Raw genomic sequence first — 19,875 nt, 5'->3', positions numbered from 1 at the left:
TTTGTTTAAAAATAAATTAAAATGTTTAAGGTGGTGATGGGAAGTTATACCAAGTTTATGTCCAGACACCATCAAGAAGGTTTTCAAAGTGTCAGAGATTCCAGAATGTGTCAATCTACAAAAGAGAATTCACGACAACTTGAGCAAGAAAAGTTTGATCAGATCATATTTTCAAATGACAACGGACAATTCGTCAAAGAGAGTCAGGGGCTATCAAAAGACACAAGACCACGGTTATCAAGGTGAATGCAGTGACCCAAAATATAGGACTCCCGATCCTATAATCATCTAGGATTGCATCGCCAAGTACAAGGTCCTTCAATACAATCCCTAGAATTGTTTCAATTCTCTTCCATCTTTCTTCTTCTTCTTTCATGTTTGTAATTGAAGAAGATGCATTGCATGAAAAGATGTAATTTCATGTAATACGAGTTGCATGTGCAATTGCATGTAACCCAATAATTTCTCTCATTAATTAAGACCGGGTCAAAGTTGGTTGAGTTGCTCCCACTTTTTCCTCGGCTTTTTTCTCAACTCCTTTGCCTATATAAAGGAGTGCCCCTCATTGTAAAATCTTTTGTTGTATGCAAGAAAGCTCTGTCACATTTGTGCAAGCGTAACTTTGATTGTGTAGTACAAATTTGGGAGAAAAGTGAATAAAAGAAGCAATTGGATTCGAAGCTTTGACTGGAAGATTGTGATAAAGCAAATTAGAAGCTTTGACTGTAAATTGTGCCTATTGTCTTTGATTCATGTTATTATTGTGTGTTCAATAATAGAGCATAGTGATTTATGAAGCAATCGAAGCCGAAGCTTTGACTGGGAGAGGTTGTGGTAATACATAGATTAGGAGCTTTGACTATAGCTTGTATTAACATCTCAAATTCACAAAAAAATGTTAGAATACCCTACTTCTAGAAGTCTTTGTGCCCCAATGGTAGAGGTTATTCTTATAGAATAGGTTAAAACAAGACTTAGAGCCAAACTGGTACAATTTCAACTAGCCTTTGAGTTAGTGTTAGTTTATCACCGTTTACAACTTTAAATAGAAATATAGATTGAGGTTTCATCTTGCCCATTACTCGCTCTGTGGGTAAGTGGATTCTTTCCTAGATGCTAAGAGGAAAGAATATTGGTAATACCCATTTACAAAATCTCTCAACTTCTGGCTTACCTTGAGTTAATCCAAGGAACGGTGAGAAGGGGGAATCTTCCCTTTAAGGTAGGAGAGACTCTGTCTCATACGCTATGGCTAGTCATCCTATTTTGCGACTGGATTTTACCCCAAACTGTCGGTTGCAAAATATCCACCCAACAAATTCTTATATTTCAATTGTAAGATACTTCTTTCAATGCAATAAATATTGATATCCTTATCTTCTTTGATCGCCAAGTTTAATTAAATCAAATGTTTTTTCTAATCTGCAATTATGTTTCAATTGTTCTAAGAGCATACGTTACTACTAGTATCTTCTATTATGGTAAAATAATGAATGTGTTATTAAACAAAGCAATTAAGATTTCTAGCAAGCTTTTTAGATTTAAAGGAGAGTAAACTATCCAGCATAAAAGATAAACTCAACTCCCTATTTACTTAAGCAAAGACAAATATTTCATCATAAGCAAAGAGTTGAGGGATTGATTAAAAAAAAATGTTGACTATTGGCTAAATCAAAAAACACTGGATCTACATCAATGTAATGTCCCATGTCTGGTCCTACGAGATCTGGAGCTCAATTCTTATATTTCAATTGCAAGATACTTCTTTCTATGCAATAAATATTGATATCCTTATCTTCTTTGATCGCCAAGTTTAATTAAATCAAATTTTTTTTTCTAATCTGCAATGATGTTTCAATTGTTCTAAGAGCATATGTTATTACTGATATCTTCTATTATGGTAAAATAATGAATGTGGTATCAAACAGAGATCATAAATGATCTATATATACAAGTATACACAAGAATGCTTCTATAACAAACAAAGAGAGAGAGAAATAGAAACATTCTGAAGAGAGAAAAATAAAGTTTTCATATTGAACAGAGAGAATATGGAAACATAGAAGAGGAGTGACTATTAAAAATAGCAGTAAATCTACGAAAGAGAGACAAAATTCGAGAGATTTAACTCTAAAATCTTCTCCAAGTATATGCACAGGCATCCTTTGCTCCAAAGAATGGAGAAATTTTACTTGCAACTGTTATAAATTTATATACACACACAATGTTCTGAGTTCAAAATATCCAACTTCCCATTCTGATCTGAATATCTCATGTATAAGAAATGTCCCATATGTTCAAGCTTTGTCATCTATCTGCTGTGTATGTACAAACACTATACATGAAACCACTTTTATTGCCACTTGCATACGATCTTTGTGTAATCTTTAAGGAACTAAATACGGTTGTTATTTGATAACATATCACAATTGGTACATTTTCTAGTTCTGCTCAGACTATCAGATTATATTGCATATTTTCCTCCGATAAATATTACCTTTGAAAGATCTAAAAATTATATGTAGTTCAATTAAGTATCCCTGTATGGTATGTTGCTGACAGACTTTGCTAACTGTATCATGTGTTATGCTGCTGATTGGATATTGAATGCTGACTGGGTTATTGAATGCTGATTCCTTACTAAAGTCTGATTCAATGATGTATATTAGATGCTGTTCCTTCTTCCCAAACTGGTTTTTTCAATTACCACTTTATACCCGTGTGGGGAGGGGAGGTGACCCTTGGGGAAGGCTCGGGACTCCTGATTTTTTATGGAGTCAAGGCATCCTGACTATTAGCTGCGTATATGCCTTGGTAACAGTTTTTTTTCGTATTATAAAATATATTTTTTATATAGTTTATTAAATATAGAATATTTAGTATATATTATAATATAAATTTTAATAATATTTCTACTTAGATTTAGATGTTTGGTATTTAAATATATTAAATATATTTAGTGTTTGGTATATATTATAATATATTTCAGATTTGTATAATGAAATATATAATCAACATATATTTCAGATGTATAGCATTGATATATATTATAATTATATTACGGTATAAATAATTGATATTATGCTATATTATTTATAGCATTGATATTATGAAGTAAATGGGGATATCATAATATGATTTCAAACAGGGGACGTGACAAACAACAACAGATGATTGATCAAATGAACATCACATGAGTACAGAAAATAAATTGTTAAACAGTATACAAAGCCAATACTTTAAGAATAACAATCGTCAATTTAAGGTTTGACAGAGTTGGCCAATTCAAGTTAAATCACAAAATACATTAAAACAATAACTTCTACAACATAAGCTTGGCATCAGCATTTCACCTTTATGGTGGAATTTTCAAGTCATTCAAGGTATAAACTAGAGAACAGTCAGGTTTTTTTCCTTTTTTAGGATTTTTTCAAAATTTAAATTATGAGATTTTTTCCTGATTTTTCCAATAATTTGAGAAAGTCTTATTCTTAAAAGTTTTGGTTTGCCAATTCTTCCCCCAGAAGATTTCTGCTGCAATACATTCACCTATGCAAACTGTATCACACGGTATGCATAATCCAATTGTATTCAACAAGTGTTCATATCTCAAAAGGACGCCTTTAAAGTTTTTCTCACTCTAACAAAAAGTTGTAATAATCAGGGTCATGCCTATTTATCCCAATCATTGATAATTGGCAAGCCTTGACAGGTCTCAATAGTTTTGGGAGAAATCTCTAATGAGAAAGAAAATAATGTGCTACTCATGTAGAGCCTGCTACAATCCCTTAGAGGCAAATGCTGCATTAAAATTCTTCAAGAAAGTGAAAGGCTTATCAGCAACAGTGGGTGCAAAAGGACTCACGAGAGATTTCAAACCTGAAAACCTCTCAGAAGAATCTGCACAAGGTATTCCTGGCCAGTCAGGTGTCAAAGTGAGAAACTGACTGAAGAAGTGTCCTAAGGTAGGCAGGCCACAGAAGGAATAATGTCATATCCTGTCTCAATTTACCATTCACCACATAGCACTTTCAGCAAAATTCTTCTCAGCAATTTACCTTATCATGTACCACTGTCAAGATGAGATTCTATTTGCAGTTATGGCAGATTGTAACCAAAATGGCATCTTTAATTTCTCATGGGCATCTAATGATTTTGCATTCGCCCGACTTGCACTTAAGAGTCACACCGTATATATTGATTCATTTGGAAGATTGTGATTACCATTGGTGAAGCTGTTCAAAAGCCCCAGCAATGGCTCCCCAATAGTGATGACCACCACTGAAATATAACCTGCTATATGGCCTTTACACTACAACCTACTGTATGGTCTAAGATATATTAATTCCTTTGCCTTTTATCAGCTGATGGCAGTTGTGGAATATCACATTCAGCATAGATTATTTGCACATCAATTCATCACGGCCTCTCTACCATTAAATTTTTTTCCTTTCTTTAGCATTTAATAAAAATTCAATTAATCTGAACAATTAATTAAAATTAGAAGATATAACAATTGATATAATTGAATTACCTGACTGAAGCACAATGAGATGATGATTCATCCCAAATTCAATCTCGCATGAGATTACCCCTAAGATTTGTCTTCAGGGCTTCAGCCCCTGACTTCATACTTGGTGTGGAGATTTGTATCTCTTACTCCAGCTCCCTTCCCCACCAAAAGGGGATGCGGCAGCTCTCTAGATGGCACATTCCAACTGGCCCTGGCATAGCACTGGTTGATGCCTGTGAGCTAGAAGCACTGCATGCTAATAAACAAGGAGCTTACTATGGCTAGCAGTTGGTGTCACCCTGTACAGCTGAGGGTTGCTCTTTTCATAATCATGGTCAAGGAGTTTCTTTGTATCAAAATCTTTGGTGCTTCATCTTTCATGTCTTCAAAACTAAGTTGCCAGTTTGGATTCTATTAAGGATGTGAGGATCGCAATTCGGGTTCAGAATTTGTTCAAAATTTGTTGGGGCTGGGTTCAGATTCGTTTTGGATTCGTCCATACAAGAGTGTGTATATGTATATATATATATATGCAGCATCAAATTAGTTCATACACAAATGGAGGCAAGAAGTTTTTCTTTTCATTCACAAATGCACAAACAACATATAAAACAACCCTTTTGGTCTTTTAAGTGGTCACTTTTAGGGTTGGGGGGTCGAATAGACCTAAGTTGGTAAAAAAACATTATAAAAAGTCAACGAAAAGGACGTTTCAGTCAAATTTGCCCAAATTTGTTCCAGGTTCCCTCCATCCAAGTCAAAAAGTCTTCCAAATCCATCCAAAATTCTTATGGGATACTTCTGAGAGAGTTTTGAGCAAATTTTCCCAACTGTGGAAGAATTTTGAGTGAATTAAAATCGAATCTGACTTTGCAGCAAACTGAATCTCAAATTCCAGCTTCCAAGAGCAAACGCAGTAACTTAGATTCAAACTCTACATGGATGGCCTCAGGTTGTTTAGTGCTTTGCGTTGCTTGTCTTTGGACCTGTTAGTTCTTTGTTGATTGTTTATAGCTCATGGTGCTTGAACTTAGGCCTATTATATTTATTGTGTGGGCACTGGGACCAGAAGCTGTTAAAAGGTTTCGAAATAATGTCTGTGGATTTGGACCGTTGCTGTATGGTTGTAATGCTCAGGTTCCACCATGTTTTTTCCTCGAAGGAGAAGGCCACAACAGAACCACCACTTAGTGATCGAAGAATATAATTTTCTAAACAAGTAAACGTATGTTGATAGGCCTTACGTAATAAAGACCATTTTCCCTAATTGACATTGAAAGTAGTCTTATGTTACCATAAAAAATGAAACTACGATTAGAGAGAGCAACAAAATGAAAATCAAAGCTATAACAATTTGCTCCGGCTGAGATTCATATATAAAGTGGAACTGTGTTAATAATGTATAACCAAACCCACTGCAGAAGGGCCAGATACATGATCCAGTCCAATCTGCCTACAAACACAGGCAACATGCAGCAGAATGGGGTTTGGTTCATCTAGGAGAAACTCAAACAGTGTATGGGGGAACCCCAGGTGAATCCATCCATTTTCCTACATATTATTTGTTTCCAGGTTTGACTTTGCCTTTTAATAAACAATGAAAATGGTGGCACAATGAAAGCCTTTGTGGTTTTGAAGGTCTTCATTCAGGCTTAGTGGTGAGTGCTCTGCCCCTTAACCTTGCTTTGTAACATGACAAGTAGACTGATAAGGTCATTGTCCTTGAATCCTGCAAGGGAAACCACCCCTCGAACCTACTAGGGGTACTGCCTCCAACCACCATGAGGGGGTGCTACCCGACAATCCCATTGGCAGCACTGCCCCCAGACCCATACAAAGTTGTGGATATGAAGCCGAAGAAAACTAACCTAGATACATCTATTTTCCAACATGTTGCATCTGAGAAGTCTGAAAGTGAGAAGAGTTTAGTGCAAGTGGCAGTGGCACTGCTTGTGGTACTTCAAATGTTCCACTTCCCATATGATTTAATGTCAATGATGATAATAATCTTGATGATTTAGAAAATCCATGACACGGAGAAGTGATACTTGAACTTTATATAATCATGTTAAAATAGAACTTAAAGTATGAACAATGAATATTTTATAATATTACTTAATGGTGAGAAGCATCATACAATGGCAGAAAGGGTGGAACATCATGGCCTGTGTGTTAATGTTAACAATTATCTTTCTAGCTTAAATATGACAACCATCTACATGTCAAAATTTCAAAAAATTATTATAAACATTATATACTTTCAAAATAATCTAATATTTTCTAAAATTATAAGTTTTGGAGATATAAGCCAGTGAATGGGTCAGGTGAGGTTGATCTCATTCCTCTTCCTAAAGTTGTTACTGTCTAGGAAAAACCCCCGTAGGGGTGGTGGGAATGTAACTTTGGGAGCTTTAAAAGGGAATCCTAGGCGTCAGGGACTGGCTTCATCATCAGGGATGCTAATGGAAATCGTATTGGTTTGGGGGGTCAAAGGTTACAGGATGAATCAAACAATGTGGCTGAAGCAGAGGCAACACTGTTGTCAATTAGAGCTTCTAAGAACTAGGTGTTACAATATGACATATTGAAGGGGATTCTTTAATTATTATCAGAGCAATAAGTAAAGGTTCTATGGAGGCCTGACAATTTCAGAATTACATCACCAACATAATTCAAGAACTAGCCTCAGTGGAAACCTTCAAAGTTTAACAAATATAGAGAGAAGGCAATCAGGAAGCGGACAGAATGTCAAACTAGGCTCTGAATCTTAGAGTTCACATTTAAAGCTTTTAGTGTCACTCATTTAATGAGATGAGAATTAATCATTATTACACTGCTGAAGTACAACCGCACAGCAGCCTTTTTTAATGCAATTCATGAGGCTTTCAGTCACAATAGCAAATGGTGTTTTAGCTCTTACAGTGAATAATGGAGTTTTGTTTTGCCTTAACATGTGTAAATCAACAGAATCATTTTTATGAACAGGCGAAAAACAAAGATGGGATCAGTTGTTCAATTTTCACCATGAACGTCTTCAAGAAGTAATCGAATTGCTGCTGGGAAAGATGTTTTTAAAAGTGAAAAAATGTTACAGGACAAACACAGATATTTATTCAATGATCATGGCATGGGGTTTGCAATTGGGAGAATCCAAACCCAAAGTCAGCTTTGTCATGGAGTGCCTTGTTGTGGCGCATTCAAGGCAGGGAATGGAGGAAATTCTGCATTTTTCAACTTTAAAGGGGGGTGTGGCTTAGAGACGAGACACGTGCATTGAAAAAGTAGAAGGGACAATGCTAACACCTTTTGTATGGAGATTTCCTGAGCACTAGCACCATGAGAGGTTTAAACTTTAAACAAGCTCAAATTGGCTGGTATTACTTAAATTACTTGAGTCGCTGGTTCTGATTTGGGTTTGCATTCCAGTTCAAGATTTGGGTTCGAAATTCATTCAAATATTTTGGGGTTGGATTCGGATTCGTTTTGGGTTTGTCTTTAGAAGAATATATGTTATATATATATATATATATATATACACGCGCGCACACACTTATATATCTACATATATATATTCATATATGCAGCAGCAAATAAGTTATACACCACTATGCTAATATTAAAGCAACATAGCAAAATATATTAAGATAATATCTTATACTTTCTATAATAGTCAACTACTTGTTTGTAGTCCGTCTTTCAATCTAGATAGGAATGTTTCCTATCCCGTCTCTTTTTTCTTCAGTCCAGATAGGAATGTTTCCTATCCTGTCTCTAGTTTTGTTTCTAATTCCGTCTTCAGTCTACGTTGTTTCTTTTAGAAACAACGTCCTTGTAATTCTTTATAAAGAACACATTTGTTCCTCTGTTAATCGATCAATCATCCGGAAATCCGTTAATCTGCCAACTCTTCTTGAATCTTGTAACATGGTATCAGAGCCATGATAAGGAATTTTTCGCTTAGCAAATCAAGTTTGATATTATTTTGTTTGCGGCTTGGAGTTTTTGTTTGGTCTGTAAGTCGTGTCCGCAATAGCTAAGGATTTTTTTATTTTTTTTATTTTGAGTTCTGCAGTCGTCTCTTTTTGCAGCCTCCTGGTCTGCAAAATCCATGCTTGCATCCTTGGGAAAGCTCGCAATTTTTTTTTCTGCAAATCGCGTCCAAATCACACGCGTTTGAAGCAACTCGCGTCCATATATTTTCCAGCTCATTTGACAGCAAAATCGCGATTGTAGGGTCAAGGATTAGTTCGTTTTGTTTGCATTCTTCATCATTTGTGCTCTCCCTGAAAAAAATCCGCCATTTTTATCAAGAAATCTGAAGTTTTTTCAAGCTTTTTTCAGCCAGGGCTTTTTTTTTCGAAACCCTAATTTTTGGGGTCGATAAAATATTTTGTTTGCAGATTCTTGGTGGGTTTTTCAAGAGCTCAACTGGGTTGTCGTCTGTTTTTTCTGGGTGCCTTGATTTTTGTGCCTCGATTTTCGAGCCAGTGGATCCAAAAAACGACAGCAGATTCCTTATGGGTTTTTCGAGCTCTCTTCTAGGTCATTCTCTGATTCTTCTAGGTCTTTCGTATTTTTGCCTCGAAGAACGTGCCTTCACAGATTTTCACAGTTTTTCATTGAAAAATGTGCCATGGCATCTCTGACAAATATTCTACTCAAACATAATTCCAAATTCAATTGTCGCAATTATGGAACTTGGAAGCAGCGCATCATCGCAATCTTCGAATATCGAAACACCGATCAACTTGTTCTGGGTGTTACGCAGCCTCCGACTTCTTCGGGTCCTGATCAAGATACATGGGATCTGAACAATCAAGAGGCAGTAATGCTTCTCAAACTATCCATAGCTGATGACCAGCTTTCTCAAATTCCATCCGGCAAGACAGCTGCCGAAATCTGGACACATCTAAAAGGTCTTCATGAGACTTCCGACAAGAGCAGAGCCTTCTAAATTTGTTTCTGTTTTTCTGGGTTTGTTGATTTTCTCCTCAAAAATCATTTCAAGTTGTCTGTAATACACAAGGTTGTGTGAGATTCTGGGTTTTACCATTTTTTCCACAAAAACGAAGTTTTGTAATTGCAACTTATTTTGAGTCATAGCACTCTTCTGGCAAAGCTTCTTGGTTTCAGCATTTTGTAGATCCAGGGAGGGTCTCAGTTATCACAGAATGTTCCGACATCCGTACGTTGACCATTAAGGGAGGGTATTGAGATAATATCTTATACTTTCTATAATAGTCAACTACTTGTCTGTAGTCCGTTTTTCAGTCTAGATAGGAATGTTTCCTATCCTGTCTCTTTTTTCCTCAGTCCAGATAGGAATGTTTCCTATCCTGTCTCTAGTTTTGTTTCTAATTCCATCTTCAGTCTACGTTGTTTCTTTTAGAAACAACGTCCTTGTAATTCTTTATAAGGAACACATTTGTTCCTCTGTTAATCAATCAATCATCCGGAAATCCGTTAATCTGCCAACTCTTCTTGAATCTTGTAACAAAATACACCAACATATTAATGTTTCAGTTTAAAATCAATAATGTCAACATTAATAATCAGCCATCACGATCAAATATCATCAAAAGCTATCAAACAAATCATCATCATTCTAGTGTTGCTAATTAGAAGCACAAAAAGTAATGCTATAAGCTCATTTTAGGCCAAGGTTGTGATTGTTGCCATATTGTAAGCTTCATATATTAATTATCATACTGGATGATTCAACAAAAGCAGCTTTGGATCAGATTGGATGAAGCCAAGAAAGTAGGCTCAGGATCCAGATTTAACCACAGAAAATATCTCTTTAGATTTTGTTCGATCCATAGTTTTCTATACATGTTAGCCTATATGCACAAATTATGGTGTATTACAAACATTCCATAATAGATTTGTGGCAATTTTATAGATCCTGATTCTTCTCAAGTAGAATATAATTCAAATTAAATATGATTAGTAATTTGAGTCTAATCATGTGCTTGAGTCTAATTCTAAGTCTAATTTGACATTAAAATCTTTTTGAAAAAGTAAACAAAAGTGTGTTTTCCAACCAAATTCTCCAAAATTCTGTCCGGGTTCCTATGTTGGAAACCAAAGTCGCCCAAAAGTTGTTTGAATTCTACCAAGGTTCCTCTAAGAGAATTCCCAGCAATATTCGGTCTTTGTGGCAGACTTTTGACAAAATCTAACAAGGACCAGACTTTTGAGAGAATTGAACCAGGAATTCCTAGGTCTAGGAGAGAATCTAGTAACTCAGTAAATTACTTGTTATGGCTCATGTTTATGATGTGGACATCAACAAAATGAAAGCATTGGCAAATTGGGGCCCAACTGATGAAGCTGATTTGGTATTTAGCATGCTCAACAGAGTTCAAAACCCTCAAACCCGAAGGCAGGAGGATGAGTGGCTAAAATGGAGGATTAATGCCAATTTGGATGAGTGCATTTGCGGCATCCTGCCAAGGGCCATTAAACCAGAAAGGTAAATGTGGATGCTTGCTCGGGTCTCTGGTGATTAAAGATGATTCCAGTCTCAGTTTTGTGATTTGATTGAAATAGAATTTGAATGAAATGAGCAATGCTTTTTGGGTTTTTCATTCTACTCTGCATGTTTTAGGAATCGGGGAAAGAAAAACTTCAGCTGAAAATATCTCTGGTGTAGTGATCAATCTGTCCCGCGTTTTGAACAAGGGCAAATTGGGGAGTGGATTTGATGTTTCAGGTTGCCATAGCAGTGGGTCTGGTTCAGGTTCAACGTGGTGTCTAATGCCAGATGGCTCTCGAGTGGGGTTGGAGCTTTTTGGGTGGGGTTCTGTGGTGTCTTTTCTTTGGGCGGAAAACGTTGTCTCATTGTTTTTGAGTTGTGGGATGGGCTTATGTCAGATTGTTGTTTGTAAAAGGCAAATTGAACCGCACAAAATTACATCCTACGGTGATGGAATGTAGCCCCTCTTTCTTAAAATTAATAAAATACAAAATTATTACTAAAAACAAAAAAATTGGACATATAAATAATCAAGAAAATTAGAAATTAAAATAAAAAGCATAAGTCAATACCAAAAAACAAATATAAATATTTTCAAGTGTAGTAAATTAATTTAAACTAAGTATTTTATAATTGATAGTTCTTGGCATTTCTTTAGATAGATTTATTTACGATATTTGTACTAGTCATTTACGTTTAAAATGACAATAGATTTTATGGGGGTTTTATTGATTATATTATGCTATGTACAATTCTCAACTTAATTCCTGTTTTAAGGCTGCAAAATTGTGTGTGTGGGTGCGTGTGTTGGTGGTTGCATGCATGCATATGCCGTGCATGCGCGCGCCTGCGTGTGTGCGTGGGTGTGGGTCTGCATGTGTATGTGGGTGTGCATGGGCATGTCTGCATGTCTGCGTAGGCACGGGGCGGGGATGTGGGTGTGCGCAGGTGGGAGCGTGTGCGGGCGTGCGCGTGTGTGGGCATGAGCGTGTGCACGTGTGTGCCTGTGTGTGCGTGCGTGTGTGTGCATGTGTGTGAGGGAGGGAGGGAGGGAGGGAGGAGGGGGCAGAGAGAGATAGGTTTTACATTTTTTGGTACATATGAGGCCAACCCAAAAAAAATTGCCACCCCCGCATACACAAGCCATTATCCATACCAGAACCTAGTCCATATCTCAGAAAAATCAATTTATTTTTGCTTTGATTTTCATTTTGTTACCTTTTCTAATTCACTCTATAAGTCAGCAATTCTCTTACATAGCTTTACTTTCTTCCTGTGAGCTTGAACATGTGACACATTCTGATCAGCATGGTGTTAATCACTTCTGGCAGGAATTTGATTCTTTCTGACCAAGGAGAGAATAATTTACAGTTTTCGTATAGGTAAAATTTCCAATCCATAGTTCATTTCGAAAAAAAATATGATGTTTGAAAGGCTCTGAGTATGCATTTGGATAGATATTTTTTTGTTGTTTATTTGCAGTGGTTCATCCTTCTACATTATTTTAATTGATTTAATCATCAAAATCAGTCCTTTGATAAGCATCGAAGATCTTATTTAATTGAAAACACATCCAAAATTGAGATCTTCTCGTGTCTACTACAAAATACCAATCACCTTTGCCATGCACGATGAGCTGAGCATTTCTTGCTAAAAAGAGCTGCCATTCTTTCTTTTTGTACATGTTCATCCTATGTTATTGAATCTTCTTTTACATAGTTATCAATGTTGAATTCATTAACTGAATTTCAAACCTTATTGATTAATTTTGATTAAAAAAATCAGGTTGATTATGCTTCAAAAACAAACACATATGAAAGAAAATACTGAATTCCAAAACAAATTAAATAACCAATTTTTATTTTGTAAACTTTAAGAGCTTTCTTAATAACTCCAGCAGCACACCCTTGGCACCTACAACTACAATTGCCAGTATATTCTCAGGACCCTGTGACACATAAGACCTACTAAACTTGCAGCATACAAGACCAGATCAACTTTTCTACTCAAAACATTTAAACCCCATCACTTATTATGAGGGTAATCATGAAAAACCACGGTTATCAATATAAAAAACAGCTATAGTCACATGGCTCTGCTCTTAATCCCAAATCGAAGTCAATTTTCCGGGGTCTGACCAAAGAGCTTCAGAGATACACTTAGGAGAGTGTGACCTGCAGGAAGTCCAACCTCAAAGTACCATTGTAATTTTTTAAGGAGAAAAATGTCCGAACAAAGCATTTATTCCTTCTTTTTATTTTCAGCAGGACAAAGGGTGGGCAAATGTTGGAGAATACCTTTTATTGCATCTCAATTCTTAGTTTTGCACCAATTATTGAAATTTATCGTTGTGACAAAAATGTCCTTGCACTAACAGCTCTATTTTCTGAGAACATTCCTTATACGATTTTAAGACAGTCTGCAGCTAGAGTGAAGGGTTTAGTTCTTAGGGCATATTGAAGATATTCCATGTATGCATCCATGTAGAGAATTATTCATGAGACTTGGAATATCTATTTAGATTAGATATGTGGATTGGGCATATATCTTATGTATGCGACTGTTTTCTGAGGTTAGTTTATATTTATCTTGCTGGCTATATAGTTGATCATTCATGGCATGAAAAAAGTTATAACCTCCAAAATATTGAGCATTATCTATGGATTATTTTATTTGTAAATCACTCGATTTTTTTTATTTGCTTCATGTCTGTCCCTTTGCTTCTTATTTTGATGTATGTGTGTGTTTGACTTCTATGATGTTATTTCAAATGAAAGAAAAATACCTTTCTAAAAATATTAAATATCTTATGCAATTTTACTTTGTTGAATCCCTCAAGTTCTTGTTTAAGGTCTTGTTGAGTCTGGAGGAGACTATTAAACTTGAGAATGTCGATTCCTAAGAGACTGTCGCTGAGTCCAAAACAAATTTAGGAAGTGTGACATGAGTACTTTTTAAGTGGATTAACTGACCAATGACTGGTTTTCACTTTCTCTAACAAAAAACTGTTTGCACGTGAGGGAGATATTTTTCTCTACTACAATAACCTTATAAATAATAAAAGATAACTCAACAATAAAAGCACTAAATTTGGAAATATCATCCTGTATCAGAAGCAACGCATTCCAATAAAAGCATTCATGAATACATCAAGAAAGATCTTTATAATATTAGATGTGATATGCATAACAGAACATATATGTTGCTTACTGCATTGGACTCATCTGGATCTGTTTTGAACACATAGAACAATGGGGCTACAACTTCATTCATCCCTTGCACATATCTGATTCCCGGGTTTAATTTTGCAAAAATTAGGAGTATATGTTTCAGTGCTTCCTGTCCAGAAGGCCAATCAAACACTTCAGGAAATACACGAGTTCCAAAAACTTTACAGTAAAGCTAAAACTGCTAAACTAGTACTAGCAAAGAAAAAAGAATCATTTGATTTAATTTATTTTGAGCTTACAACCATAGATATTATTTTGAACCCAGAAGAACCGCAAGTCAAGCCACTGCCACAAACCTGATTTGAAATTGCTGATTCAGAATCTCCAGAGAAAAAATGCATATCTGGATGTGTACGATTCACATCACGCTCAATTTGCTCTATTGTCTCTGTATCCTGACAAGCATTTGAATGACTTTCAATCAGAATATTTATAACAAGCTTCTAAAAAAATCTTAATTCAAGGTTTCAAAAATTTGCCTTGATGCTAGTTTGCAATGTCCTACACACCTGGAAGAACTGATTCCAGACACTGCTTTCCCCAAGACTCAGTGGATGTTCTCCATGAGTAATTTCAAGTCTTCTAAGCATTCCACTTCCATTGTCTCGATCTTTATCAATTGACTGTCCAATAGCTTCATCCATCCTTCTTGTAACTTCTGACTGGCCAGAGGCACAAGACCAGAACTTCAGCGTTATAAAACAAACAGACATGGCAACAAGGTTCTCAGAAAAATACAAATTTGGAAAGAAACAAAAGACGACTAGCCTTAATAAAGTTGATGCTAGTGACTGAATAAAACAGAAAGCAAATCACATTGGTCTAAGTTAAGAAAGTTCATTATTCTGAGTTTATATTAATAGGTTCTTACAGGATTAACAAGAAGTTCTTCTTTGAATGCTGCATACTGTGATCGCTTCTTCCTTAACTCACTCTCCCATTGATCACAGTTCCTTGGCAAGTAACCAAAAAGCAGCTAAAATCCCACAAAAATGAAGGCAGTTTAGTAAAATTCTTTCATACTTAGAGTGCAAATACGATTAGAATTGTTATTAGTACTACCATTAATAAAGAACAACACGAAAAAATATGTTTAGATAAATATCACAGGAATAATAATACTGCATTCAGAAAAAGAATCTAGCTGTAAAGAGGTACATTCATCCTTGGTTCCAAACTGACTAACAAATAAGCAACTAGTATAGTTTTGACAAATGGAATAATGAGAATTTGTGTAATAGCCATATAGTGTGACTAAGATTTGTACCTTCCACACAGTTGCCCGAAGTCCTCCAACATCTGGTATCCCTTGAGAAGCTAGTCGTTGCAACTCAGCCAGATTTATGACCTTTTTGGAGATCTGATAAAAATCAGATATGAAAATTCAGACAACTTACCTTCAGTTTGTAACAGAACTACAAATTTTGTGATCATAATGCTAGCCAAAATTTTTTAAAACGGTTGTTAATCTAGACAACAAACTGTTAATGTATTCCAGTCAAAGGCTGAAAAAGAATGAAGAAGAAAAAATTGTCGTTTGAATGAACCAAGCAAGTCGCTTGCCTACCTCAGAATTAAACTGGGCCTGTCTGACATCAACCGATGAACTCCTCTTGAAATTCAAATTGGAAAATTGTGGAGGAGAAGAATGTCCAGCAATAGATGGTAAATCATAATCAGGAGCTGCCCAAGAGTCTGAAAGTGGATCGTCGATTTTATCAGACAGTAAACTATCATATTTCTCGCTCGAGCTTTCATCTGATTTTAATAGTGTTTCCCTAGCGCCTTCATCGCTTCTATCACATTTACTTTGAATGCTTGCCTTCTTTACCTTATCAGCCTTGCATGTAGAAATGGACTCTTGTTTATTTAAAATACCATTGGCCCCTTCCGTAGCGCTCCTATCATCAAAAATATTCCCTGCATTTTCCAGTAGTGGATCCCTTGTAACAGCACTAGCAATCCCCTGAAGAACAGCTTGAGCACCATCATTTCCCTGAGGTGTGTCGCTAGCCTTGGACTTTCGGTTAAAACTAGAATTAGAAGGTCTTGAAGACCAAACAGAGCTATTCAGCCAATCAGGAACTCCTTTCACTTTGCCAGTCTCCTTGATTTTATCAGTGGCCATTACTTCATGCCCTGGTGGATAAATAAGTCTCGTGTTAAGTAGGTTTCCCGTAGAATGTCGCACTTTTTTTATCTTAATGAACTACAGAAGAACTCCAATTTCAAATTAAGTGCCCACTAAAATACAAGCATGGCCTATTTTCTGCATGTCAAATCAAAGGCAATATTTTCACAAACCTGTTAGTTTTACATGACATAATTCAATTTCTAGAAACAGCTTCATTTTCAGCATTTAACGCAGTTGTACAGAACAATGATCCTGCCAAAATCCCATCTCTTCCTTGTAGCATCTTGTTTCTACAATACCTACCTAGAAGCTTAGGCCAGTTGCTATACAAACTGTTCATCCAGTCCCAAATAGCCTTGAACGATATTAAAATTAATGCTTCCTAGGAAACAGAAATCTTTCCCAGGGGCAGTCACTCGCCTGCCACCTCCAAATCGACAATATACATCACAATTCTTTATTTTCAGCTCAACTCCAATGTCAAGCTAAAGAAAAGCATGCACACCAATCTGCTCACAATCTTCCCAAATAATCCCAAAAGTTGGGCACCTAGTTCTCTTTAAAGAACCCAATGACATGATCATTTTCAAAGTTTACCAAGAACCTGTCAAATCACGCCAACATAAACTCATTTCTCCAATACCCAATCCCAAGCATTCCTCCTTAGGGTTCAAAGTCATTCACCATGCTAACATAATAATATCCATTTAAACACATCATTACAAACGATCTCTCTAAGATTTAAGAACAATTCTTTGAAAAAGCAAAAAACTTAAATAACGTCAAAGCTCTAAAGAGATAAAAATTATACTAAAATGCAACTTCACTGCTCACAAAACCTAGATTGTAGTTAATGCAATCAGATTTCCACAATCCATGATTTAAAATGTTTATTTTCTGGAATAGATTGTGTAGAGATTTTTCATCAACGTTTCGAATCACACTACGTGATCCATCATCAGGAAGATAGAGCAAGAGATGTCAAAAAATCTTCCTGATGATGGATCACGTAGTGTGATTCGAAACGTTGATGAAAAATCTCTACACAATCTATTCCAGAAAATAAACATTTTAGATTGTAGTTTCCCACCAGGACTAAATTTAGTCAGAGGAGGTCATTTTCCTGCTAAATTTAAACCCCTTATTCATCTGAAACCAATGGGATTAAATGCATGCTAAACAAATTCATGTAATGAAAGAATAAAGCGGATTAGATGCATACCCGTCGAGTATCGCGTGTTACTCTGTGGTGAATAGGCCTGAGCTGAAAGCTGTTTGCATTAGAATAATTTGTTGGCAAGGGACAAAACATAAAATGAAGAGGAAAAGAGGCCCACGAAGCGATTTTTATCTATCTATCGCTTTTCCTCTTCCTCCCCGTGGTTTTCAAGCTTGTTTACGGTGCACCTTGTGCTATACGTGGCTAAGATCATCGCTGTTATCAAATGTTTAATACATCTAATTAATTTCAAACTAATTTGAAATATATATATATTTATGTATTCTTATTAGTTTGGAAACTAATGGAATCTTTTTTTTTTTTAAATTGTATTGGTCTATGATAAAAAAATTTTAAAAAAGGCAATGAAAAAATTCAATTTTCTCTAACTAAAATACAAATATTTTCTAACAACTCTATTAATGAATGTAGTAATTACAACTTTATCTTTTCCACATTTGTGACAAGTGCATTAACATTTTTAAACAAGGGACCTAATGTGTCACAGTTCCTGCGATAGGTTTCCACAAAGAAGTAAAGACATGTTAATTCTCTGTGCTATGTGTGGTCAGCACTGTGCTTATGGTATAATTGTTGTTTCCTGTGCATTTACCATTTCAAGGGGGTTGTATTATCTTTGCTAATATGCTGATAGCTTAAGAGGTTTAAAGATTGAAGCGTAGCCTTTTTGCCTACCATCTAGAGGCGGATCTGAGTCTTCCATACCACCGGACCTGTGCCTATCACAATTTTCTCTAGTAACTTACCATGTCATACCACACGCATGGAGAATCCATTGGACAATGACATAAAGTGAGGTCCATAGCACAAAATGTGGACCTTGAAACCAAGGTAAGTGTTGTCACTTATTCTTATTCTTAGAACTTAGTGTCTCAATTGATATATACCATGATGTTGAGACGAGTATCAATGAGGAGAAATATAGCATTAACCGTATGCATACTTTCAATAATATCATATGCCTATTAATACATAGAAGAGCTATTTTTCTTGATACTGCATTGAGTTTGTACTTTTTGATCATGTTTAAAAATGTATGGATTTATTTAGATCAGTCAGGTCTACAATCATAGAAAGACTTGAGATAGTGGCTCTCTGATCTTAGTGCCAGTTTTTAACTCGTGCTTTTTTCAAATCTTTGGCTTTAAAACAATTGCATAATGCTCGGTTGGGTTGCACCTAGGTGCATATTATTAATTACTCTTTATTTTCCATGCTGCCAGATATTCAACAAATCTCTTTTGGCCAAATTTGCATGGGCAATGGATGTGGAGCCAGACTATAGATTTTGATGTTTCCCTTGATTTTCAGTCTTGTTAAATGCCTCAAGGTGCAGTTTGTATGACATCTTTATTGAGATCAAACAAAATATACCCACGTGGTTTATTCTCTCTTTTTTAAGGATGGTGTAAAATGATTTTCTAGAGTCTCATAGCTTTTACTTGCATGGCTTGAGCCCATGTGAACTATTTGGACTCAACATCCTCATCCTTTCCTAAAGCTATGTAATTCTTTCCCTCCAAGAGGGGAGTACACGATCTATATATTTACTGCTTCAGATGCCACTGTTCTATTCCCAGCTCATGTGTCATTCTGTGTGTTTTCAGCATTATTAAGAAGTGACCAAGCATGTTTTTATTTTATTATTCGAGAGGGCTGGCTTGTACAAGGTCTTATTGTAAATTTACGAGTCAATTAGAGACTTTCTACAAAGTTATATTGTCATTCTCTTCATTGGAATTCATTAAAAATTTGAAATTCTTGTCAGTGTTTCTTTAGACTGTCTAGATATTTGCGCTCGCTGGTCAAAACAAAGTTTCTATTATGAGATTGAAACCAAAATGTTAGTTCCAAGTTTGGTAATAGGTTGTTCTTAGGTGGAAATGTTTTCTCAGGTTTGATCAAATCTATCATTTACTGATTAATTGATACATTGTGTTAACAATAATTTCATTGCTCTATATGACTATTATTTAGGTCCAGTGAACTGCTCAAACAGAACATAAAAACATAAAAACAAGTTTAGAGCTGTTGCAGCGCATCTGTGATGTAATTAGACCTTAAATTATCTATACTTAAGTAGTACACATTCTGATAACAGGAATAACATAGAAAGAGAAAATGAGAATTGAAATGATCATACCAGTTTCCATTGTTGATCCATCAGCAATATAATTCATGGCAATTTAAATTAATCTCATCTTACTTTGGGAAGGGACTCCAAAATAGAATCCTGCATTATTCCTCAAACAATATGCATAAATTTCTGTATATCTTATC

The 19,875-nt window shown here is 35.7% G+C and overlaps 1 protein-coding gene across 3 annotated transcripts in view; it reads right to left on the bottom strand.

Annotated features, from left to right (window-relative positions):
* LOC149567116 (uncharacterized) overlaps nucleotides 1-17,765 on the bottom strand; it is a 51,603-nt gene extending 33,838 nt beyond the window's left edge. Inside the window, exons 1-8 of one of the 3 annotated variants that reach the window (XM_089820314.1) lie at nucleotides 17,578-17,765; nucleotides 16,526-16,959; nucleotides 15,789-16,360; nucleotides 15,489-15,581; nucleotides 15,093-15,197; nucleotides 14,731-14,883; nucleotides 14,518-14,616; nucleotides 14,202-14,330 (exon numbers count right to left, since the gene is read on the bottom strand). In XM_089820314.1, the coding sequence (XP_089676440.1) occupies nucleotides 14,202-14,330; nucleotides 14,518-14,616; nucleotides 14,731-14,883; nucleotides 15,093-15,197; nucleotides 15,489-15,581; nucleotides 15,789-16,360; nucleotides 16,526-16,580 (1,206 nt within the window). In that variant the 5' untranslated portion in view covers nucleotides 16,581-16,959; nucleotides 17,578-17,765. Of the gene's footprint in view, nucleotides 1-14,201; nucleotides 14,331-14,517; nucleotides 14,617-14,730; nucleotides 14,884-15,092; nucleotides 15,198-15,488; nucleotides 15,582-15,788; nucleotides 16,431-16,525; nucleotides 16,960-17,577 lie in introns of those variants that run through there. The other 2 variants (XM_089820315.1, XM_089820317.1) reach the window with 2 other exon arrangements.
* Nucleotides 17,766-19,875: the final 2,110 nt, after the last annotated feature.

The sequence above is a fragment of the Cupressus sempervirens genome, chromosome 3 (genome assembly GCF_028749045.1).
Source record: "Cupressus sempervirens isolate cs-2001-9-10 chromosome 3, ASM2874904v1, whole genome shotgun sequence".
Taxonomy (NCBI): domain Eukaryota; kingdom Viridiplantae; phylum Streptophyta; class Pinopsida; order Cupressales; family Cupressaceae; genus Cupressus; species Cupressus sempervirens.
This window is presented reverse-complemented; position numbering and strand designations above follow the sequence as displayed.